Here is a 23,812-nt window from a genome sequence, read left to right as displayed (position 1 = left end):
TTGATGATTCATTAGGTTCTCGCCTTCCCTTATTTTAAGAGACTCCGTTTCGCCGTAACGTGCTCCGAGATAAATAAGCTCAAAAGTAAGAATACGAAATGCACGTTACCTTCGGCTGCTAAAAATAAACTTCATTAATTTTCTCCTCGTTATCCCGTGTACAAGGGATGTGTGCTTCAGCTAAAACAAGGAAGCGCGATTTTCAATGCCAAACAATGAAAAAAAAACGAAAAAGAAATAAATCTCGAAGCCCACATTTAGAAAACATACACAGCTGCGCTTAGTTTAATAACAGACAGCGCCCGCGCACACGTAGTATCGCGAATGTACACACACCCACACACGCGGCCGCCGAGCTCTTCACAACAAGCCTATGCAGCGGTGCCGTAGATTATAGAACAACGTCGCACATTCTACTACTCCATATAGCGTGCACCGCGAAACGCGCATGCGCACAACGATCTTTCGAGTTTGTTCGCCGGTAGCCGAGATGCACGCAATAACAAAGCGAACTGGAAAGCGAAAAAAAATGAAAATTCCCGAAAAATTGGGTATTTCCATTTGCTTCCGCGTTCCCCGCGAACATCTTATCGGGAAATCGACAACTGCGTAGCTGTCGTAGGATTTTTCGACCGATAAATGGTTTGTTATAGCTCAAAACAGTGCAGCTGTGGGGACGGAGGAACTGCGCGATCCGCGAGTTCAGGGGGAGCGTCGCCGATAACGCGCATGCGCGCCAACGCCTTGGTTATAAAAGGAACGCGACGGGCCGCTGCAAAACAGTATCGAACTGTCTGGCGACGTTCAAGCGCAACTACTCAAAGCTCTTTTCCCAAGCGAATCTACTTACGTGTGCGTACTAGAAAGTGTGCGTACTTTCTTCGATATCGAATTATTTAAGCGCAATTGACTCGGAGAGTTGCTGATCGCACGGGTTGCGAATTCAGAGAAAAAGCGAAACGCACTTCTTTGTCCGACAGTCGTAACAAAAGCGCGAAGTACGCAGTTGAATATGTCGGAAGCCCATTTTGACGAGTACGAGCACTTCAACTACGACTACGACAAGCACATCTACACTGGTCACAGCGGCAAGCAGCGAAGCAAGCGAGAGGCTGCTATGCACACGAATTACTTCGATCCGAACGGCCATTCCAGAAAAATCCTTACCAAGCTCATGAACACCGAGCACAACAAGAAAGAGACTGTCAAGACCAAGTCGTAGACGCGCTCCGCCATACAGGTACGACTACTCTTTGTTCTACATTAATTTTTCTTCTCGTTCTTTTGAATAATAATATTCCCATCATCGATCGTGTGTATCCTTTTCGCATCTCTAATTAACGAGTAACGATCATTCTTTTTTTTACGCGCGCGCGTGATTCGGGGTCGCGAAACGGGATTGAAAAATACAAAGCGCTCTCCTTTCTCCGCTTGTTTATTTATTTGTTTGGCTTTTGCGCCGCGCTTTAATTCTCTGTCGCGGTGCGAGCGCAGCGTAGGTGGCGCTGTTGGCAGTCTCTTCGAGGTCCGAGCAAACTGCGACTTTTGAATTATATATATATATATATATATATATATATATATATATATATAGCGCGCACATCTACGCGGCTCATCGTTGCGGGTCACGGGCGTTCGAGTGGATGTATATAAGTATAATTCTTTTTTGTTCTCATTTTTTTGTACGTATCGCGCGGTTATCTCGAGCCGAATCGATGACGTTTCATGGCTTTGTCTTCCTTTGTTCCTTGATGATTCGCCCGAAGGTCCGAGCAGCGCCTGTAAATATACGCGATTGAATGAAAATATCGCTGTTGCCAGGCCCACTCTTTACCGTTTTTATTTTTACTCTTGTCACTGCTGTACATTACATGACACGTAGCCGCTAATACGAGGTTTACGCCGCAATTATAGAAGTCGGAACTGCATTTTATTTTTTATTTTCAATAAACGAATTTCGACTTTACGCAACAAAATTGTCAGCGCGAACTTCTTGTACGTATGTACACACGTCTAAAAATAAAATATCTCAACGAGATACATGTATTTGCACTTTATCAAACAAAGTGTGCCTACGTTTATAGCGTTATAAATATATATATAGAAGAAGCATAATTTTGATAAGTTCACTTGATAACATAAATTAAATTTTGTTTTATTTACTTGTTACTTGTCATTATCTTTCAATTAATAATAATAAATGTTTACTTTTGTTTGTTCCAGGTTTTTCAAGGCTCTCCTTGCCCAGTGGAAGTTCCCATTATAAATCTTCAAGTACAAAAAGTACAAACACGCTAAGCTCTACTACTAGGATGCAAGGAACATAACGGCTCGATATCGTGCACCTGATATCTGTATTGATGAACGCATTTAAATTTAAATATTCGCGACTTAAAAACTCTTGCTCTATTCCAAATACTTCTAGTGTATAACTTGATCGAGTCACATTTTTGCATATCCTGATTTTGCATTCTTCTCGCGTCAAGCATTATTACACGTTAGGATCGCGTTATTTATACGATATTTATAGTTCAAGTCGCTAAACTTCAAGTAAATCATCATTAAAATCATCATTAATTTAACTTTTAATCTCATTAGTGTCTCTTCGGTATAAATTGTTGTTAGTTTTGCTAGAAACTTTTTTTTCTAAGATTTATTCAAGGTTTTGTAAATCTTGATTGAAATCAACTAAAGTTTCCTATTATCAGGACGAGTATGTGTATAGTGAGACACAGAATAAAAAGTATTTAAAAAAGTACAAAAAAAGCGAAATAAATAATGTTATTTTTTTATCCTCTTACCAAACCCTTAGGTAATAATACTCGTAAAAATAATCTCTACACGGAAAAGCCCTGGGGCGTGGAGCAGTCCTTTGTCGCCGCACCGCAGCGCCAAATGGTGGATTAGTAGCGCGATCTCGAAAAAAAAACTCGCGGCGCGCTTGTTTTGGGCGCCGTACTCGCCCAAAGGAGACGACTTTCGTTCTCGCACGTTCAAGATTAGTGTTTTGGGCGCGTAGCACGCCCAAAGCATCAGAAACGCGGTAGTACTAAATTCATGGTGACGATTGAACACCAAAGTTGGCGTAGATGCAAGCTCACAGGTTTTTCCGTGTACACCAACATTACATGTTGAATTTATATATAATAGTAAACGGAAAAAACAAGGGTATCTGCGTCATTCAAGCGTTTTTGGAGATGAAAAATATGTGAGGTGATTCTTTGGCGTACATATATTTGGCTGGGAAGTGGGCTCGTCGCTCCTCCTTACCGTTTCATGATAAAAGATCATTGAAAATTGCAAAATTTTCGACGCTTGAGCCGTAAAAAAACATTTAAAGTCGTCATCGATACGGACATGGTAACTGTGTTATGAAAATGTCAATACAATTCAAAGTTAAGTATCAAGATCGAATGTTGATTTGAATTGTTTGGACAGCATAAGCATATTAAATTTTTGCAATCTTTAAGTCTTTTTTTATAGAAAAACGGCAGGCAGGAGCAAATTGAGCCCACTTTACAACCAAATAAGTACACTAAAGAATCGCCTCGTTTTTTTTTCATCCACAAAAACGTATTTGTTAGGGTAATGTCACAGACACCTTTGTGTTACACACACACACACACACACCCTTAAGTAATTATCATACATCAAATGCAGCAACCAAGTCAGAAAATAATAGCTTAAAACATGGTATATATCTGTATATCTTATTAGATTAGAGTACACAAACATGTCCATTAGTAATTAATAAAATTGTATGGGTCAAAAAAACATGTGATGTTTATGTATAGAAAACTGAATATTATATTATATACAATAATAATTACAAATAATTACATTACAAGATAAAAATATTTCAATACATTTATGTCTAATATAAATTACCGACATGTTACATATTTTAACTTCACAAAATATACGAAGTGCACTTTTCATTTCCTGAATGATCTCCACTTTTTGAACAAAATTAAAGTTATTCTTTTTGCCTTGTCCAATAAAATATCTTTGTTTTGTTTGTAAAAAAAATATCTATACGCGATCAGTTCATTTGAAAAAAATTAATAAAACTCGATTACATGTACAATTAACGATAATAAATTATGTGGCAATTCTACAAACATTTAGATATATTTAAACTGTTAATTTAAATTCTTCTAGGCTTAATTCTTGCCTTAGAATTCCTGTTAAGATAAATTCTGTGGAGTGCATGGTTACTGATTTTGGAGCTTTAGCCATGAATTTCTTCGCATTTTGTAAGTCATCTTCCTTTGTAATTATAACAGTATTTTCTTGCCACTTTGTTGTAGGTTTGACAAGAGGCTTTCCTCCACTGGATATTACCATACCTAAAATTATATCATTCTCAGAAATAGATACATATTATAATGATGAATAATTAAACAATAGAAATTGCAAGTAGGGCACATTAAAAAAATGTATGCTAATAAAGAGTCAAAACTTAAAACGATACGTTTACTGTCACTAATTAATACTATAATATTAGCGTTAAAAAATACTTCGTTCTTTGATAAGTGTAATTTACCCTTTAATTCAGCGACTGGAGGTTGGGTGATACGTGGCGTTATAAGCACCGTATATCCTTCCAATAGTCTGTGAGTTGATGCTTTCTCTAAACTTTCTTTCAGTTTGAACTTGAACTTTGCTTCAGCAGTCGGATCTTGCAAAACATAATTTTCCCAGTTTAGAAAACGGTGAGCCTTTCCACTGTCATTTAGCCAAGCCACCGAAACAATAGGAATTCCTTGTGCCAGACAACAAAGAAATTTGTATGTTCTTCGTACTTTATCGGTTACCAAAATGGAACATTTTTCTGGATCTTCCATTTCCGAACCGCCTAAAAAGCATTTTTAAATACAGGATTAATTATTGTTCATCAAAGTGAAACACAATTATTAATTTTAAGATCTGTATGGAGTTCGATGATAAAGTAGATCTTTACAGTTTTATCGTTTACCCACGAGTAAAGAAGAATATATATGACCGAGAATGTAGACATTAAGTGAAATTAAACCGAATCGAAAAATGCAAAATACGTTTATAATTAAATCATCATTTTCAAATTGAATTTAATATTGATGCTAGATCAGATGCTTGTTCTTACCTAGTTTGGCGACAATTTTACGATGAACTTCAGATCTCTCTCCGGTGAAAAGTACTTTGTAAGAAGCTCCTTTCATAGGTGACATAGACATTGTTCTTCTGTTTCTTGATGGCGTTGATCGGGAAGGTGTAACTGGTAGATTTGGACTTGGTGTTCTTTTTTGAGATGTGGAGGATTGCTGCGGCGAACGTGTTCTTATTTCTTCGTCGACGGGTAAATTGTTTTGCGACGATGACTTATTTTTGGTTGATTTAACGAGCCTAGCACGCTTCGGTCTACTCACTGGTCTTTCAAAAACATTATCTTCCTGGGTGTTATTGCTTTCAGAATCCTGGGTGTCTTCAGAACTGTTCGGGGTATTTTTTGCTCTGCGTGCATTACGTTTCCGACTTCTGTTTGCTTCTTCTCCGCTACTGTTTTGCAGGATTTCGGCTATTTCTTGCGATTCTTCTGACGAAGGAGTATCAACCGTGCTTACGTTTGTAGACGCCTTACGCGCCCTTGTTTGTCTCACTGGGCGAGAACTACTACTTTTATTTGCCAAAGATACGTTTCTATCTTTTTCAGCATCGCTTTCTGAAAATACTGAATCTGACGACTGATCACGCGCGTTTGCTTTTCTACTCCTTGTTCCTTTATTAAGAGTGACATTTGTTTTTGTAGCGCGACTACTTCTACTTGGTTTAGTTGATGGATCTGGTATTCCTAAATCCGAATCCAATGTCACTTCATCCTCATGTGACTCTTCTACGTTGGATTTAATTTTGATTGCATCTGCTTGTTTAATTTGTCTATTTTTACTTGTTTTATTAACATCAGCATTAAATTTTTCTAAAACTGATTCTTTCACATTTTTATCTTGATCACTTTTATTCCCCTTTGTAGCTGCACTGTCAGAACTACTTGACTCTTCTAAACTTGAATTATCGACTTTTATGCCTCGCCTAGTTCGAGTATTAATTTTCTTACTAACAGCATCCAATGAGCTATCCTTTTTTTCTAAATCTGATTCTTTAACGCGTCGAGTTCGCTTACTTTTAGTAACATTAACGTCACTTTTATTCGATTTGCCTGAAATCATTTGTTCGACATCTTTTTCCTTTTCATTTTGAGATTCTGCTTCAATAACTTTTGAATTATTTGATTTCCCCGAATGAGACGATTTAATAGTCTCAACTAACTTATTTTTAGACTCCTTTTTAAGGAATTCCGATTCATCTGATTCTTCTGCATCTGAATCTTGTATAATAGTAGCTACTTTTTTAGTTACGACCGGCTCTTTTACCGACATAGCTTTCTTTTGTCGAGTAGCTCGACCTCTTTTTTTTGTTTTACTATCACTTTCGACGCTGCTATTTGATATTTCATCCTTACTACTATTTTTAATTACAGATGGGTCTGTAATATTTAGGTTTCTTTTTAGCCTTATATTTCGAGCTTTTGACGTATACGGAGCGCTTTCGACGTCGGAATTCTCCACCACAAGATTCTCTTTGCTAGAATTGTTACTGTGTACGGTCAGCGCCTCATGCTTCGTTTTCTTTCTGTTCGCCGCCGCAGCTCTGCCTCTAGTTTGCGATCTATTGCTCTTCTCATTCTGCGTTTCCTCGACAACGCTATTCTCGATCGCCGATGTGTCGGACGAGTCCGTTATATTCTTTGAGTTGTAATTGACCACGAAGCTGTCCAGTGTCTTAGGCACCTTACTGACCCTCTTCTTGTCCGGATCGGCGACGCTGACTGGAGCCGGCTGTTTAAAATTGGACGACTGGTTAGCATCAGGGATGTTAAAGCGACCAAAGAAACGTTTTGCAAGGGGTTTGTTGCTTAGCGGGGATATAAGTACCGAAAGCTGCTGAAGCTTGGGGCGCTCCTCGTCCACAGGTGTAGTTTTGGAGCGCTTGGGGGGTCGATTCTGCGCGTCGTCCACGTCCGAAGCCACGGAGCGTTTAGTCCGAATAATCGTCAGGCTTGACATCCTTGACTGGATTGTTTTCGGCACCCCTTCTGCTTTGGAACTGTCGCCGGCCTCCTGAAAAACAAAGGCACTTTGATCAACAGTCCCAGCTTCGCACAAGATCTCGGCTTTTCGATCGTTGTCGGTATGCGTTACGTTCAGTGAATTGCATTTGCTTAACGCACTTTGATGCCGTCGTCTCGTTAAAACAGGGGAGGTTTTCTCGCTGGTCCGCTTCGCCCTCGGTATTCGGCCACCTCTGGAGCTTCGTACTAGAGGAGCATAGGTGCTCGGTTTTGCCAAAGTACGCTTGCAGGCCAGGCGCATCTGCTCAAACTCCGAGTCTGAATCGGAATCGACATAGTTCACGTTAAGATTGAATTGTGGCAGTGGCGTGAATTTAGGTATGATGCTCGACTCCGACTCAGAGTCGCTGTTGTCTCTCTGAGCTTTGCTGAACGAGCTGTTCTCGTTTCCCTTCACCATTTCAATGTCAAATTTCGGTGACTGGTCTGGTGTACTGTTGGTTTTCCCTTTGACTTGAGTTGAGCTTTGAGCCTGCTTCGATCTCGTATTTACGGTCTTTTCGACGACGTTGTTCTCATCTGAGTCACTTGCGGATCTTCTTCTTGTCCTGCGTTGCTTCGGAGTAACCAAAATGCGTTTTCTGCCAATAGGCCTATTTGCATCGATCTCCGCTAGAATCTCGTCGACGCTCAATATCTTGGCTTCATGCTTCTGAAGTGAAGGTGAATCTGATTGATTTTCATCTTTATCCTTTTTAGGAGTCCTCTTAAGAGATTTAACTGCGTTCTTCTTGTATACAAGATCGTAACGTTTTTGGAGATACCAGTTCCACTTGGGCGGTATAACAATATCTACGGGCGAAGGGACCTTAAGACTGTCGTCATCGTCCTCGGGGTCGCTAGGCGCGGCTAGCTGTGAATCCGTCGGCGGACAATCCACAGTACCGGCTATTTTGATGGAAGGCATGCTTTTAAGAAACTCACTGTCATCGCTGTCGGGGTCCGAGCCCTTCTCACTCGTTGGTATTTTCGACGTTATTTTGGCGACCGTCGTCGGCGAGAGCTTAGTTAAGTTTACGGTTACCTTACGATAAAGTTTGGTTGTACAGACCTTTTTGCTGGTGGTGGGAAGGCTTCGTAGTTCCTCGTCGCTCTCAGTCGACGCAGCTGAGACAAGATCTTCGCTCTCGATCGGCTGCAATTCGCTCGTGAAGCCACGAGTTCCTCGTGCGAGTACCCTCTTTGGGTGATTTGAAGAACTAGAAGGATGTTTATTACCTGTTCTCTTCAGCGACAGTGTCGATGGCTTTGCAGTAAGTTTTTTTCCTACCTCTTGATCGCTCAACGAGGACAGCGACGAGTTTAGATCTACATGCTTTGACAGACTCAAACTAAAGCGTTTTGTATGGCCGAGGATACTGGACTCATCACCGTCAGACTGACTGTCACTTGTAAAGCTTCTACCTTTTAGTTCTAAGAGCGCTACTGGTTCTTTGGTACTTACTGGTCGCATCGTAGAGGAGAAACCTATCATTCCGCGCTTGTATACGATTTCCCTTTCGTTATCAGTGGATGACTGAGAATGGATTCGTTCTTCATCGGATAGAGTATCTGTGGCGTTGCGTGTTTTGTTGGATTTGAGATTCGCTAAGTATTCGTCGGCTTCTTGCAACTCTACAGTTTTATTGCTTGAACTTGGTTGCACACATGATGGTTTTGGTGTTTGCTGTTTTGCTTGTTTCTTAGAAGTCGACGAAGCATTAAGATTCACTGACAGGCTTAATCGATTTTTCTTCTTCTCGCAAGTCTTGCTCAAAACTGGCGATTTCGTTACTGTAATATCTTCATTGTTTGTCATATGATGGTCATCTTGCGATTGAAGAATGCTCTTTAACTGTTGTGTCATCATTTCGTCAGTTTCGTACGCCTTCATATTATTGACATTGTCGTCAAATAATTTATTCAAATTTCTCTCAATAGTATCGTTGAGATTAATTACTGGTTTTACTAGTGGACTAAGAGGGTCAGCTTTTCCAAGGAGCATTGCTCTGCGACGATTTTTAGTTTTGGAAATTCTTCCAGAGCTGAGCGTTGGAGATGGTTTCGACTCATTCAAATCGGTTACAAAACTGTCATCATTTTGACTAGATTCCAAAATATTTTCCAACTGCTGTGTTAGCAATGCTGACTGGTCTACTTCTGATGGTTTATTTTCAGGCCCTTCAAACATTTCGCCTAAATCTTTTTCTACATTATCAAACAGGTCTGATTGTACATTCTGTGCATCATCAGTAGTCTTCACTTTTTTGTTACAAGTAATTTCTAATTCTTCTAGTTGTCGTTTTGATTGGCTAAGTGACAACTTCTGTTCTAAATCATTGCTATCTTTAGTTGGAGCATTTTTACATTCTAAATCTTCAATGTCAGCGTTTCTGTTTATTAGATCGTTTGGTAGTTCATCATTAATTTCTGTAGCTAATTGAAGTTCCGTGCAAGGTGCCGTCTCTGCAACGACAGCTTTCTTTTCTGTGTTACATTTATCATTTAATTGTTTGCCAACTGGTTTAGCGAATTGAGATTCTGTACAAGATTGCGTCTCTGTAATAATTTGGGTCGACGCCAAGTCAAGTTTATTTACTGCATTGCTACAATCGTTTAATTGTTTGTTAATTGAAGTAGCAAATTGAGATTCCGTACACAATTGCGTGTCTGTAAGTTTTTGGGTCGGTGCTAAGTCAATAGTACTATTTGTATTCCAGCGATCATTGGATCGTCTACTACTATTCTGCGCAGGAAACTGCGATTCCGTATATTGGGTGTCCACGATTTTTTGAGTCGGTACTAATTCAAGATCATCAAAATTTTCACCAGTCTTTTTCGCCGAATCTTTTTCTTTAGATATTACTTGCGTTGATGCTAAAAAGTTATCAGTCATGCCAGTGTTAATTAACTGTGTAGAAGCAAGATCGTCAACTTCAATATCATTGATTTTGTTATCCTCAAATGACTTTGTATTAGCTGTATGAGATTTTTTAATGATAGTGCTTTTTTCTTCACAGTTATCATCAAATATCAAATCTTGATGAATTAAACTATCAGGTTTAGATGATAAAATTACTGATTCGTTAAGTTCAGTTTTTCCATCGTCATCAGGTATATTGTCAAAAATATCTTCATCACTGTCAACATTATTGTCTTTTTTAGATAAAGAAGATTGGTTTTTCTTTTCTTTAACCATACGATCTGAAAATACACCTTCTTCATCAGTTTCCGAATCATTTTCTCTAATTTTATCATTATTCTGTTTACTATTTTTAACATCGCCTTCGCTTTGATTAGATAAGTGATTAGAGAAAGCACCTTCTTCATCTGTTTCGGAATCTGCTTCGTTAGGTACGGCGTCTTTCCCGGTTTTTGAGGTATACTTAGAACTAGATTGATTACATTTATCTTCGTTGGATGACTGATTGGTGAAGACACCCTCTTCATCAGTTTCAGAGTCACTTTCGTTAATAATATCGTGAGATTTACTTGCAGCTGCTTCAGACTTATGGATTTCAGTATTTGTAGAAGCATTAAAGATGCTACCATTAATTATTTTGTTCTCTTTTATTTTAGTTTTTTCTTCAATTTGAGATATAGTAGATGATTGGTTTTTATTACTAACTGATTCTTCAGGAAGGAAAGCAAATGGACAATCTTCAATTAAATTTTGCGAAAACATTTCTTCTTCGTTCTCTCCTTCTAATATACTCTTTTCTTCCTCATTGTTTCCAACACTTTTTGATACACTGATTTCTTTATCATTTATTGTATTGGTTGTATTACTATATGTAATAGATGAAGACACTAACGGCTCTTTAAATTGTAAATTGGAATTATTTGGGTTTTCACTAGTATTATTTTGCTCATTTTCTTGTTCTATTCTTTGAATACCAGCGTTAGATGATGATTCTTTAGTATCCTTTAGATCTACGGGTGATGTATTTTGAGATGTAAAGGATAAACTAGAAATTCTTGGACTTTCATCAACAAGATGCATTGATTCTGTGGATTCATCAATTATTTCATTTGTTGTTTTGTTGATAAATTGTTCTGTTTCTAAATTATCTATGGATTCATTGTTTGGCTCGGCAGATCTAAGCTTGAGAATCTCGGCTGCATGAATGGACTCATCGGTTACTTTATTTGAAGTAGATGTTTCAGATGTAGTGGTGGTCACAAAGTGTTGTGTTTCCATATTTTCTATAGATTCGAGAATATTATCTACAGGTATACATCTTTCTGTTTCGGAAACATCGAGTGACTTATTACATTCCCTTTGAAACGGACTGGGTACTACGAACTTTTCTGGTTTATTAGCGTCAAATTTTTGTGTTTCTACATTTTCTATAAATTCATGCGGAGCCTCATTATTAACTTTCTGTGTTGTGGCACTGTAGATAGAATCATCATAAGATTCTCTTTTCAACGCCTTTTTTTGCAAGTCAAACTGCTGAGTTTCTAAGTTTTCCATAGATTTGCTCAAGTCTTTAGAAACATTTTTTTGCGTAGCAGCACTATGAATTGATACATCATGTGAACTATTGTTAGAACTGTTCGATTTTCTCATGTCTACTTGTTGAGTTTCCAAATCCTCAATAGTTTCAGTTGGTTCATTGCAAACGTTTTTCTGAGTTGGTGCGCTATGGATAGACACATCATTTAAATCCCCATTAAAAACACTTGATTTTCGGGTATCAAATGCTTGAGTTTCCAGATCTTCAATTGATTTACTATTTGACTTAGTATAATCATTTTTCTGCGTTGCAGCGCTGTGAATTGATACATTATTTGCGAGATTAAATTGCTGTGTTTCAAGATCTTCAATAGATTCGTTGTCTGAATTATCGGGTACGTTTTTCTGAGTTAAAGCACTGTATATAGACGCGTCAAGAGACTTTCTTTTAACTGAATTCAATTTTTCAGCATCAAATGGTTGTGTTTCAAGATCATTAATAGATTGATTGTCTGTTACTTTGCTCGATTGTGGATACTTATAGTTTAGTCGTTGAGTCGTTACATTTTCTAACTCATCAGTTCCTTCATCAGAATCAATTGGCCTTTGCGTTGCCATATCGTATATGTTCTCATCTGAAGTGACAGGTTTGACAATTTTTGAAGCTTTTTGAGTTGCAGCAGTGTAAATATCATCACTACTATCATGACCTTCTGTTTCATTACTTGTAGAAGGTCTTTGAGTTTTAGCTTCGCAAATGTCATCATGCCTTTTTTTTTCTTTAGACAATGGCGATGGAAGATCGTCGAGAGTAAATGCTGGAACTCTTGGGCTTCTATGTTCATCACTTCTGGAAGATCTGACTGGAATTCCAGGAAGTCGGAAGTTAGAATCAATCTTATCCGTTTGTGTGCCAGGTATAATGGAGTTATCACTTTCAGATGCAGATGATGTATTCTGTACAAATGAATGTTATGACACATGGCGTGGGATTGACAATGAGAAATAAACAAATTATTTGAACATAAAGCGGCTATAATATTTAAAACATTATACAGACTATTGATGGCTTTTTTATAAATAATTACTATTTATTATTTTCTCTAGTCTTGTAAAATTGTTTCAAATAAATATATTGCCATGAGGATATAACAATAATATATGGCTACAAACCATTGAGGAGTCAGGCGTGCCAGGTATGATTGCTTTCAGTTTTCGGTTGACTTGAGGTGTACACGATACTAAGGAATCATCAATTGGTTGATACAGTTTAAATATTGCTATAACATTTCCAAATATCAACTCATTCCCATCAGTTACTTGATATAAAGAATATGGCCTTAATTTTCCCTGGAACATGGATAATTATTCTAATTTTAATTTTTTTATGCTTAAATTAAAACTTGATTATATACTTTGTTTGATGCGCACTACTCACTCTGTTAATCCTTGTCAGATTTGATGATTTAAGATCTTTTATAAAAACAGGCCTGTTAGGAGATGTTGCTTCAATTTCTGCATGTATTTTAGAAACCGTCTGTGAAATTATAAAAAAAAATAACTATATGAGAAGAAGAAACGAAAATGAATAAAAATTTTATTTTTAATATAGGGTTAGTGCTATTTAATAAGTACTTAATTTTTGTTTTTACAAAAGTATGTTTGTATACTTATGATGAAGATGCTACTATTCTCTGCAATCTTATATAATTTGAATAAACATTCTGATATCATTAGAATTATAAAGATATATATCAGCTCAGAACCTGTTTAGTATTACAAAAAGTTACTTTTTTTGCTTTCAATGAGGAAGCAAAGTGTAAATGTAAATTGCTGACAGTTACAAGAATTGAGGAACGTGAATTTTATTACATAATCTACAAATGATTTGAACTTTTAGTGCTCAGGCTTTAGGCGGCAAAATAAAAAATCTTTCTGGAACAATATAATTGATGACATGATAAGCTGTGCGCAAGGCGCACTTAGATTTCCTAGTTAAGTAAAAAACTTATCTTATCTGAGAATCATATTCTTAATAATAGTTGCAAAAACAAGATTGTAAGAATTAAAAAAATCTTTTTTTTATTAAAATGAAATTAAAAAATAACTCTAATATCGCCAACACTGTGAGATATTGAACACTGATTAATTTACATAGTATAGATTAATGGCTTTAGCTGTGTCTGCATGTTAGATAACATAGTCATTGACAAGTTGCAAAGTACAGAGCAAAGAATTGTACGCAGTGACAGATAAAAGTCATAAGAAGGGGAAAAAAGATAACTTATTGGCATTGTGAAACGACCTCAGTCTGCTTTCAGCTGTATCGCAAAGCAAGATGCTGTGGACTAGTTTGCTGGTTTTATTAGCAAGTGTTATTTTAGTTAACTGTAAGGATGATTATCCAAAAGTAAAAACAACACTTGGAGCAATTCGAGGATATTATAAAAAGTCTGAGAATGGTAAATTGTACGAAGCATATGAAGGCATTCCATATGCATATCCACCCATAGGAAAATTAAGATTTAGAGTAAGTTTAATTTGTATAAATAACATCAAAATCACCAACAGAAGTACAATAATAAATTCTAATTCTAATTATACAATATACAATTTCAATGCCTCTCAGAATTTGATATACTTTTAATGTGTTTTTTAAAGCCACCTAAGAAAATACCTGCCTGGACAGGTGAACTACAAGCAACCAAAGTTTCGGATGCATGTCTTCAGTACATTCATATACCAGCTGTAGAAAATGAACGAGTTGAGGGAAGTGAGGATTGCTTATATTTAAATGTTTATGCACCGCTTCGTAAAGCAGATACTTCACCATTACCAGTTATTTTGTGGATTCATGGTGGTTGCTTTCAATTTGGAACTGGAAATATTTATGGATCAAGATATTTAGCTGATAAAGATGTCATATTTGTAAATATAAACTACAGATTAGGATCTCTAGGTGATAAAATATTGATCTAATTAACTTTTGTTTATGTAAAGATTTGTAAAATCAATTAACATATTTATTTGTTAACAAAGGTTTTCTAAGTACCGAAGATGAAGTTGTGCCAGGAAATATGGGACTTAAAGATCAAAGTATGGCTCTGCGTTGGGTTTATGATAACATTGAATATTTTGGAGGAGATCCAAAAAAAATAACACTTACAGGTCTTAGTGCTGGAGGTGCTAGTGTACATTATCATTATTTGTCTCCTCTCAGTGCAGGATTATTCCAAAATGGTATCTCATTTAGTGGCACAGCACTGTTGTGCTGGGCACAAACTGAAAATGCGCGAGAAAAGGCTAAAAAGTTGGGTGCTTTACTAGGTTGTCCAACAGATAATACAAAAGATATGATACAGTGTTTAAGATATCGTCCAGCTAGAACTGTAGTTCAAGCTACATCTCAGTTTATGGTAAATACGAATCCCTAAATATGGTATTCTTCGCGTGTACTAATAATTATTGCAACACTTTAATTAAACTTTTTGTAGCCATGGCTTTACAATCCTTACACTCCATTTGGACCAGTTGTAGAAACATCTGGTAAAGATTATTTCATTAATAAACCACCAGTTGAACTTATTGCTAGTGGTGATGTACAAGACGTTCCTTGGATAACTGGGGTTGTAAGTGAAGAAGGACTTTATCCAGTTGCAGGTAAGAGTACTTATTAAATTAAATTTGCCTGATACATCAAGAATATAGATAAATATTTAAATTTTAATGATTTCAGAATTCATAACAAATAAAAAGCATTTAAAAGATTTAGATGACAATTGGGACTTAGTGGCAAAGTATTTGCTTGATTATAATTATACATTACCAAAAGATAAACATGCTGAGGTAGCAGAGAAAATAAAAAAGCATTATTTTGGGTCAAAGCCTATTGATAGATTGAATACGCGACCACTGACATTGATGGTTGGAGATCGATTATTTTTAGTTGATGCCGAAAAAGCAGCAAGGAAGCAAGCTAAAGTAAACAAAAGCCCTGTCTGGTTTTATTACTATAGTCATAGAGCTGCAGACAGTCTGAGTGATACAATGAGTGGAACAAAAGAGAACTTTGGTATACAATTGTCATTCAAATTTTATCATTGTGTATTAGACATGAACAGAAATATTCTTTTTTTACAATCAATTAGGTGTTAGCCATGGTGATGACGCTTTTATGGTCATTGAATCGCCTTATATAAATCCAACAAAGACACAAGAAGATGTTGCTTTACAAAGAGATTTGTTGAATTTTTGGGTCTCGGTTGCAACTAAAGGGTAAATAACCATTATTTATGAGATTAAGATACATTCAAATTTGATAATAAATATATTCTTTAATAAATTAGTAAACCAGAATTGGGAACTGAATGGACAGAAGTAAATCCAACCAAGAAAGAACTAAATTACTTGCATATATCTGGACCAGGCAAGTATGCGATGGAAACAAATGACAATTTGGGAGAGAAAAATCTTTGGAATTCGATAGATTTCAACGAGAATAAGTTGAAAGGAGGATCTAAAGAAGAACTTTAAAATTAGAAAAAATCACTATTAATAACATATATATTGCCTCTCAACACAAACATACTAGCAAATAGCAGAGTAACATAGGGTATACAAAATTGTTTATATGTTTACACAATAAGTATGAAAAAATAAAGATACCTCGCTGTTAAGCACGATTTCGCAATTAGGATGTCTGCCAATTTTGGTGAGTCCGGAAAAAATGGAATAGGTTTGCTTGTTAATTAGCAGTGTGCCCACCTAAACAATAACATAGATGGATTAGTATTATTTTTTCACTGACTCCTTTGACATCATGATTTCGAACTGTCAAATAAATAAGATATGGCTCCGAATCAAGTGCGAGCAGATTACCAAAGTTTTTTCCTCCTTCTCATTGTTCACGACCTGCTGGGTAGCTGGAAATTCATCCTCGCTCATAGCCTGCGTAGCTGGTAGATCCATTTTTTCTTTGTTCTCTTGTCAAACTTGTTTCTCTCCGAAAACCACACTTCGGCCTCACTGTCGAACGTACATAGTTGGCTGCCGTTTTCCCGGTATCTTTCCGGAGTAGAGATTTTTCGCACTTCTTCGAAGATTAGCGGCGTGATAAATATTTCTCGACTTTTTTTCGCTCATACATAACCTGCCGATATTACTGGAGAAAGGTTTCGCTCGCACGTTGCCGGATCATGTCGCGCCCTGTTGCCGAGTAGGTATTATTCGCCGAATGACGAGTACACGACGCGCGTCGGCTACTTAGCCTTAATTCCGCCTCTCGCATATTTTCACTTGGCGCGCGCGCGCGTCTCGGCGTCTGTTTACCCGCCAAAAGCAGTCAGAGCCATCTGCTGGTTGTTTTCAAATTTGGCGCATGCGCACTAAGCTTTTGGCTCGTGGCGCGAAATTTGATTTGGTTCTATGCGTCGTATGCGTACGTTTTCATCTTGTCAAGGACAGAACGAGAAACAAAAAGAACACGCTAAATGCTATACGAATAACTGGAAATGTTGCTGACAAATAGTTGACGTGCGAGTACACGTATAGCTATATGCGAATGTTATTTAATGGTTCGGTCACGCGACCTTGCAAATGTACAGATTTAAATTGTAAATTGAAACTATACTAAACTACGGAAGTCATTTTATAGATACTTCAACATGTGCCTTCAATTAAAAATTAATTTGAATATTAAAATTTTCCCACTGTACCTGCGCTGTCTGTAGCTACACGTGATTGTCCGATTCAGTAAACCAAAATTTGAATTTATGCTCGCATTCAAATATACGATTATGTATGCGATAAACAAACTATAATAAAGTTGATCGGATATGTTTTATTATATTCAAAATAACCGTATAGGATAAAGATTTTAAGATATCGTACATATACATTCAGGTAAAAAAATATATGTTTGAGATCGAAATAAAAGTGGTAATATTTTTTATTATTATTTACGCATTATAATGTCTCTGACATACCTAGCACAATTATCTGATCCTGAGAATAATGCAAATAACTATACTAGGTTTGCTTGTTTCGAGTTTCACTTTCAATAGCCTGCGACTGAAAGTTTCATGAAGTCTTATCATCTATCGGACACTGCATGCTCTTCATTTAGAAGTTCCATATCACATATTTAAAACTCGGCGTGGTGGGGCAGTGTGCACAAAAATTTACGACAGTCGTCAGCTCTGCGACTAAGTATGCGTATCGTCAAACGCACTGCAGTCTCGTGCACAACTCGGTAAGGCAAAGATGACCAGACCGGCGAGTCTGTTTCTGGTAGTCACGGCGTTCTGTCTCGCCGTTCGCTCGGACGACGACGCGCCGAGAGTCAAAACACTTCTCGGCAGCATTAAGGGATACCACAAGATCTCTGAACATGGAAGGCTTTACGAAGCTTACGAGGGTGTTCCGTATGCATTGCCTCCAATCGGAAAACTCAGATTTAAGGTAGCGATACGTTTTTTTTCTTTCTAAAAACCATATATTTATCAAATTAAATATCGATAGATAGGAAAGTGTAAAGTTTTAAGTCATAGTAATATCGTATTCAAAAGAGAACAAATGTGTAACAACGAAGTAGTGTGCATTTTTTGAATAAAAAAATGAAATACGTAGTTTAGAAATTTATCTTATGAATAGAAAAAAATACTTTGTCCTATTCAATTCGTGAAGGCGGATGCCTGAGATAAGATATACTTCATACATATATATTCATTTATCAAAGCAAAAAGCAGAATCAAATGCAAATCTGCAAATGCTGCACGTAAACAATAAAATGATATCACTCGAAAGATTAATGCTATTAAGATATTATATCGCTTAAGAGCTACAGCAAATATATAATATACTGCATTATTATATCTAATCTAAAATGCCGCTGCATCATTATTTGTTTATCATACTAGGAATGAAGGCGCGCTTCGCGCGCTCTTAATTCTATCTCTGTCTATTAACACTGGTAGAAAATCTACCATAAGTGTTGGGCGGCACAATAACGTCTGCTAATATTTTATAAGGATGTAACATGTTACTAAATCCCTCAAAACTATTTTTTAATAAATATATTAATAATGCTCAATGTCGTCATAATTGGTTTGAATAGTGAATTTGAAGAAAACTTCAGTATAAGAGTCAGTGGGTTTGTCTATCATTACAATGCCATTTATTTGCATTATAAAAAAGCCATACAACTGAAATTTTACACAGATACTTGCTATGCTACCTTGAAAACATGCAACCTACATGATTATGATTTAACTGTTTATGAATGTATGATATGAATTTTTTAATTTAGCGTATCAAATTTTGCTTGTAGACAGTTACACAGAAACTACCATCTCTAGCACATTGTATTTCTGGTTTCCAGTGTATTTTTACATGAAAACTGTGATAAGTATTTTAGCTTTTTTGTCAAGGCATTAATTAGAATTTTGACTTTTAACAGTTGTGAGAGATTTTGAGACCGATACCTGTTTCTCCATTTTTGCATTTTTTCTCATTCGAAAACTAACAGGTCTAGAGAGCTCATATTTTGCATATAGATTTCTTTTGTGATTGTGGAAAGATATTTAAAGTTGAATCAACGTTAACTGAAATGCTTTTGTGTTCGACTACAACACCCATGATAATTATTTAGTCGTATAGCATGAGTTTGTATTCACATCATTGTTGGAGTCGAAATCAGAAGTTTTTCAGTTAAGGTCGATTCAACTTTAAATATCTTCACAATTACACACTTCATCATCACAATCACAAAAGAAATCTATATGCAAAATATGAGCTCTCTAGACCTGTTAGTTTTCGAATGTGAAAAAATGCAAAAATGGAAAAAACAGGTATCGGTCTCAAAATCTCTCACAACTTTTAAAAGTCAAAATTCTAATTACCTAAAACCTTGACAAAAAAGCCAAAACATTTATCACTTTCTCCATGTAAAAATATGCTAGAAACCAGAAATACAATGTGCTAGTGATAGTAGTTTCTGCGTAACTGGCTATAAGTAGAATTTGACCTGCTCAATTAAAAAATTCGCATGAGCCTGGATGTGAAAATATGAACGAAAACAGTTAAATCAGAATCATCTAGGTTACATATTTCTAGGTAACATGTCTAGTAGCCTTTTTACAATTCAAAGAGTATTGTATAGTGATAGACTTAAACTTACTGACTCGGATACTGAACTTTTCTTTAAATTCACCTCTAAAACCGCACCGAGGGCGACTTTGGACACAGAGACACTCTGTGACACTCTGTGACTTCTCACTGACATTAAAAAAAAAAACGAAATAATATTCACACACTTTATTACTACTTAAAATAGGGTTAGGGTGCCACTTTTCAATACACATGTTGTAATACTACATACTCTTGGTAATGATTAATTTTTACTAAAATTTCTTGCTAGTTATATTACATATATTTTATCTGTTATCAAGGTTTCGACATTTCTTTTTAAACACCTCAAAAATGTCTACCAGGGTTATGAGTTATGACTGTTTTTGAGGGTTATGAATTTAAAGCGCGGTTCTGATCTCGTTGCCTAGGCAACCAACCAGCAACCAATCAGAATCATGTATTAAATGCTTCTCAACAAAGGCCATCATTTTTTAAAGAGAGGAATACTCGCGTATAGCTCGGTATAACTACATTCGTTTGATTTAATCTCGATTTTTACCGCTATAAGGCTCCACAACCTATCAAGGCGTGGGAGGGCGAACTGCAAGCAACGAAACAGGCTCACGCATGTCTGCAGTACACCCATAAATCAGGATGGTTGAAGGACGTGGAACTGGTCGAGGGGGCTGAGGATTGCCTCTACCTGAACATCTACGTGCCCGATCGCGAAGACGACACGTCGCTCTTGCCGGTTTTCTTCTGGATCCACGGAGGCGCTTTTACCCACGGCACAGCTAACGCCTTCGGTGCCAAGTACCTCGTGGATAAAGACTTTATCGTCGTTGCTATCAATTATCGATTGGGGCCTCTAGGTATATACGTATACATACTATAAACGGCAACGAGTTTATTTAATCAAACATCCGCCAAATACGTCCGCCTATCGAAAAACCAATGAGAATCAGATGAGAATCAAGTGAGTCTCATATGATTCTTACTTGATTCTCAAATTCTCATCTGATTCTCATCCGATTCTCATCTGACAATAGCCAAATGTTGTTTTGTTATATTTTAATTGAGATTTGTTTCTTGCTAAGCAAATCTCCCCGAATTCCTTACAAATCTAAATCAAGATTTGATAAAATAAAATTCGACTTTGGTAAGATGAGAATGAAATAAGAATCAGATGAGAATATAAGAATCAAGTGAGAATCATATGAGACTCACTTGATTCTCATCTGGAAATCATGCCAAAATCATATTTGATTCTCACGTGATTCTCATCTGAAGTTTTTCAATAGTAACGCACATTGAACGTTTGATTTCATTCAAGGATTCTTGAGCACCGAGGACGATGTCGTGCCCGGTAATATGGGTCTCAAGGACCAGAGTATGGCACTTCGATGGGTTCACGACAACATCGAGCACTTCGGCGGTGACCCCAAAAGAATAAGCCTGGCTGGTATCAGCGCCGGTGGTGCGAGCGTACACTACCACTACTTCTCGCCGTTGAGCGCCGGCCTCTTCCAGAACGGCATCTCCTTCAGCGGTACCGCTTTGAACTGCTGGACCCAGACCGAGAACTCGCGCGAAAAGGCCAAGAGACTCGGTGCTCTGATGGGCTGTCCCACTGAAAGCACCAAGGAGATGGTCGACTGCTTGAGGCATCGTCCTGCCAGACCCATTGTGCAGGCTGTCCAAGAGTTCATGGTGAGTAAACATTATTCCCTTATACATACTTACTGTTTTTGTACTAAAAGTGATTGAATTTTTCAGCCCTGGCTCTACAACCCGTACACACCTTTCGGACCAGTGGTCGAAAAAGTCGGTAATAACCCATTCATCGATCGCCCACCCGTGGAAATACTCGCAAGCGGCGATGTAGCGGACGTGCCCTGGATAACGAGCATCACCAGCGAAGAGGGTCTATATCCTGTGGCCGGTAACATCAAAATGAATACACAACTTTATGTACCAATCCGATTTTTCGATAAAATCTTTTTTACGTTCATGAAATTTTCGCAGAGTTCGCGGCTAACAAGCCGCTTCTAAAAGAGCTGGACGAAAATTGGGAGTCGCTGGCACCGCACTTGTTGGATTTCAATTACACGATTCCGCGCGAGGAGCAGGCGGAGGTGGCGTTGAAGATTAGAAGACACTACATGGGAAACAATCCCATTAACCGGCAGAACGTGAGGCCAATCACAAAAATGGTGGGCGATAGGCTGTTCGTCGTGGACGCAGAGAAAGCCGTCAGGATGCAGGCCAAAGCGAATAAGAGTCCGGTGTGGTTTTATTACTACAGCTACAAAGCCGCCGGCGGGAGTCTCGCAGATGCACTTAGCGGAACCAAGGAAAACTTTGGTTTGTTATGCTGCACTAGCATTAATTGCTCCTATTTTTACAATACGGCTTTTCTTCTTGGATTATTTCGACTGTAATTTGTTAATTTTTTGTTGGTTTTAATTACTTGATTTGCACATGATTTGGTTACACAATGTTTCGTTGCTTATAATAGGTTTAGAAGCAGAAAATGCTTTCGTAAACAAAAAAGTTACGATCCAGAGATTCTGCCAATGGATATTTGAAAGTTATCGCAAAAGCATTGCACAAGGCGCAGTCAAGATGACGAGTCCAAAATAACTCTGCAAAATTATGCCGATAAGACACTCATGATTTTTTTCCTGATTAGGTGTGAGCCACACTGATGATATATTCCTCTTGTTCGAGAATCTCTTCTTCGACCCTACGACGACGGAAAGCGATCGGAGCATGCAGAGCTATATGCTGAACATGTGTTCGGCGTTTATCGAGAAAACGTATGCGAACTGCCTTTGAAGACTTTGTCATCTTCAATGCTGTAAACAAATTTTAATAATTCTATATTTTGATTGTAGTAAAGAAGTGTTTCCAAAAGAATGGAAAAAGGTCGATCCTTCCGAAAAAGATTTTCAGTATTTGCACATTTCTGGACCAGACAAATATAAGATGGACAGTCATGACAACCTTGGAGATAAGCAGTTCTGGAGGACCATCAACTTTGAAGAAAACGTCTTGGAATCATCAGGCAGTGCGAAAGACGAGCTGTAGAGATTCCTCGCTATCGTTGCCAATAAATAAATAAAGAATGGTTTTCATACAGAACATTATGAAAATACCAGAACGCTTGTACGAGCAATAAGATCAGATACAGTAAGATTCAATTTCGAATTCGGTAGGATATAGTTTTGCAATTAACATACATGCAAACGGTAGCTGCCTGTGATAAGCATAGATAACGTATTTGTTATTGGAAGAGAGCGACATATTGTACGCTCATTATTAAACCGATGGTTATCGCGACGCCGAGATTAATCACTGCTTGTGTCAACTTTTTTCGAAGAGTCGACATTTTTCTGACGCACATGACGCGCAAAGTCAAGTTTAATATGACTTCCACCACAAGGTAGCGTAACGGCAATATTTTTATTGTGATTCTTTCGAACGTATGCTCTGACGTTTCACGTCCAGCGTAGAATTTCAAAGATCGATATGGGTACAGTTTGTTCAGATAGGGATTTTTCGAGTTTTAATTAGAGATAAATAATGGGAGGCAGATATCTTCTCGCGTGTTCCTGCATAATTTATATCGAAAAAAAATTTGAAGGCGCTCGTCGTCATATTTGTACTTTAAATTTGAATCATACCCTCCTCGAGATTACTTATCGCCTAATTAAATTGCAGATTCACGCGGTAAACAAAATAAATTTGCGCTCCGAAATTACATTTTTCGAACGTCGGAACGATTCGATTGTTTAAGACAAACAACGCAGTAAATCTCCACGTTAACGTTCTCTTAAAACGCGCGTCCTGGCGATCGATAATCCATAAATTAATTCACGCGCCTCTTGGAGTTACAAGGCGCACACATGCAGGTCGCGCGAGATCATAACGCCTACTTATTTCCCGTGGGGTAACGCCCGCGAATACGAGATGATATGGCGATTGTCATCTTAATCTTCGGGCCTATTAAGCGCCCGAGGGCCGGTTTTTCCGCGAGGGGTAGTCGTGGCTCGAGCAGTAGACGGAGAAAAGTTGCC

At 37.5% G+C, this 23,812-nt stretch overlaps 5 protein-coding genes across 15 annotated transcripts in view; 3 read left to right on the top strand and 2 right to left on the bottom strand.

Moving 5' to 3' along the window:
- The window catches only part of LOC100118569 (phytanoyl-CoA dioxygenase, peroxisomal), a 70,538-nt gene extending 69,847 nt beyond the window's left edge, over positions 1–691 (bottom strand). Inside the window, exons 1-2 of one of the 6 annotated variants that reach the window (XM_031924582.2) lie at positions 256–675; positions 110–180 (exon numbers count right to left, since the gene is read on the bottom strand). The gene's annotated coding sequence lies outside the window, so the exon portion shown is untranslated. Of the gene's footprint in view, positions 1–109 lie in introns of all 6 variants that reach the window. The other 5 variants (XM_031924584.2, XM_016982131.3, XM_031924583.2 and 2 more) reach the window with 5 other exon arrangements.
- On the top strand, positions 659–2,776 carry LOC100114036 (nuclear protein 1). The gene is made up of 2 exons (XM_001604432.6): positions 659–1,240; positions 2,224–2,776. Exon 1 carries the CDS (start codon positions 1,013–1,015, stop codon positions 1,220–1,222), a length of 210 nt encoding a protein of 69 aa, XP_001604482.1. The 5' UTR covers positions 659–1,012; the 3' UTR covers positions 1,223–1,240; positions 2,224–2,776.
- LOC100118457 (probable serine/threonine-protein kinase DDB_G0282963) lies at positions 2,464–16,806 on the bottom strand. Of its 6 annotated transcripts, none has more exons than XM_032596428.1 (9): positions 16,485–16,806; positions 16,272–16,370; positions 13,045–13,143; positions 12,780–12,956; positions 8,220–12,563; positions 6,972–7,157; positions 5,126–6,875; positions 4,547–4,858; positions 2,464–4,349 (listed from the first exon to the last, which is right to left on the bottom strand). In XM_032596428.1, the coding sequence occupies exons 1-9, from the start codon at positions 16,572–16,574 to the stop codon at positions 4,135–4,137; spliced, it is 7,272 nt and encodes a 2,423-aa protein (XP_032452319.1). In that variant the 5' UTR covers positions 16,575–16,806; the 3' UTR covers positions 2,464–4,134. The 6 variants fall into 6 exon arrangements, with proteins under 6 accessions (XP_032452319.1, XP_032452320.1, XP_031780435.1 ...); XM_032596429.1 differs by having other exon boundaries at positions 8,613–12,563; XM_031924575.2 differs by having other exon boundaries at positions 6,972–12,563.
- On the top strand, positions 13,810–16,465 carry CCE-E11 (carboxylesterase clade E, member 11). The gene is made up of 7 exons (NM_001172494.1): positions 13,810–14,136; positions 14,268–14,565; positions 14,646–15,022; positions 15,101–15,266; positions 15,343–15,678; positions 15,755–15,881; positions 15,953–16,465. The coding sequence occupies exons 1-7, from the start codon at positions 13,945–13,947 to the stop codon at positions 16,137–16,139; spliced, it is 1,683 nt and encodes a 560-aa protein (NP_001165965.1). The 5' UTR covers positions 13,810–13,944; the 3' UTR covers positions 16,140–16,465.
- A 1,015-nt stretch (positions 16,807–17,821) lies between the features above and the next one.
- CCE-E10 (carboxylesterase clade E, member 10) lies at positions 17,822–22,877 on the top strand. Its single transcript, NM_001172495.1, has 7 exons — positions 17,822–18,065; positions 20,302–20,605; positions 21,067–21,443; positions 21,510–21,675; positions 21,759–22,097; positions 22,426–22,552; positions 22,631–22,877. The coding sequence occupies exons 1-7, from the start codon at positions 17,868–17,870 to the stop codon at positions 22,821–22,823; spliced, it is 1,704 nt and encodes a 567-aa protein (NP_001165966.1). The 5' UTR covers positions 17,822–17,867; the 3' UTR covers positions 22,824–22,877.
- The last annotated feature ends 935 nt before the right edge of the window (positions 22,878–23,812 follow it).

The sequence above is a fragment of the Nasonia vitripennis genome, chromosome 2, assembly GCF_009193385.2.
Source record: "Nasonia vitripennis strain AsymCx chromosome 2, Nvit_psr_1.1, whole genome shotgun sequence".
In the NCBI taxonomy this organism is placed as follows: Eukaryota; Metazoa; Arthropoda; class Insecta; order Hymenoptera; family Pteromalidae; genus Nasonia; species Nasonia vitripennis.
The sequence above is the reverse complement of the archived record's forward strand: the minus strand, read 5'-3'. Positions and strand labels throughout refer to the sequence as shown.

Bases quoted from the DNA above. Each gene is read 5' to 3' on its own strand.
- CCE-E10 (NM_001172495.1), top strand. From the start codon at position 17,868: ATGACCAGACCGGCGAGTCTGTTTCTGGTAGTCACGGCGTTCTGTCTC. The intron at 20,606-21,066 runs GTATATACGTAT...ATTTCATTCAAG, and splicing joins TTATCGATTGGGGCCTCTAG to GATTCTTGAGCACCGAGGAC. The intron at 21,676-21,758 runs GTAACATCAAAA...AAATTTTCGCAG, and splicing joins GGGTCTATATCCTGTGGCCG to AGTTCGCGGCTAACAAGCCG.
- LOC100114036 (XM_001604432.6), top strand. From the start codon at position 1,013: ATGTCGGAAGCCCATTTTGACGAGTACGAGCACTTCAACTACGACTAC.
- CCE-E11 (NM_001172494.1), top strand. From the start codon at position 13,945: ATGCTGTGGACTAGTTTGCTGGTTTTATTAGCAAGTGTTATTTTAGTT. The intron at 14,566-14,645 runs GTGATAAAATAT...TTGTTAACAAAG, and splicing joins CTACAGATTAGGATCTCTAG to GTTTTCTAAGTACCGAAGAT. The intron at 15,267-15,342 runs GTAAGAGTACTT...TAATGATTTCAG, and splicing joins AGGACTTTATCCAGTTGCAG to AATTCATAACAAATAAAAAG.
- LOC100118457 (XM_031924574.2), bottom strand. From the start codon at position 16,574: ATGGATCTACCAGCTACGCAGGCTATGAGCGAGGATGAATTTCCAGCT. The intron at 4,859-5,125 runs GTAAGAACAAGC...AATGCTTTTTAG, and splicing joins TAAAATTGTCGCCAAACTAG to GCGGTTCGGAAATGGAAGAT. The intron at 4,350-4,546 runs GTAAATTACACT...ATATAATTTTAG, and splicing joins TCCAGTCGCTGAATTAAAGG to GTATGGTAATATCCAGTGGA.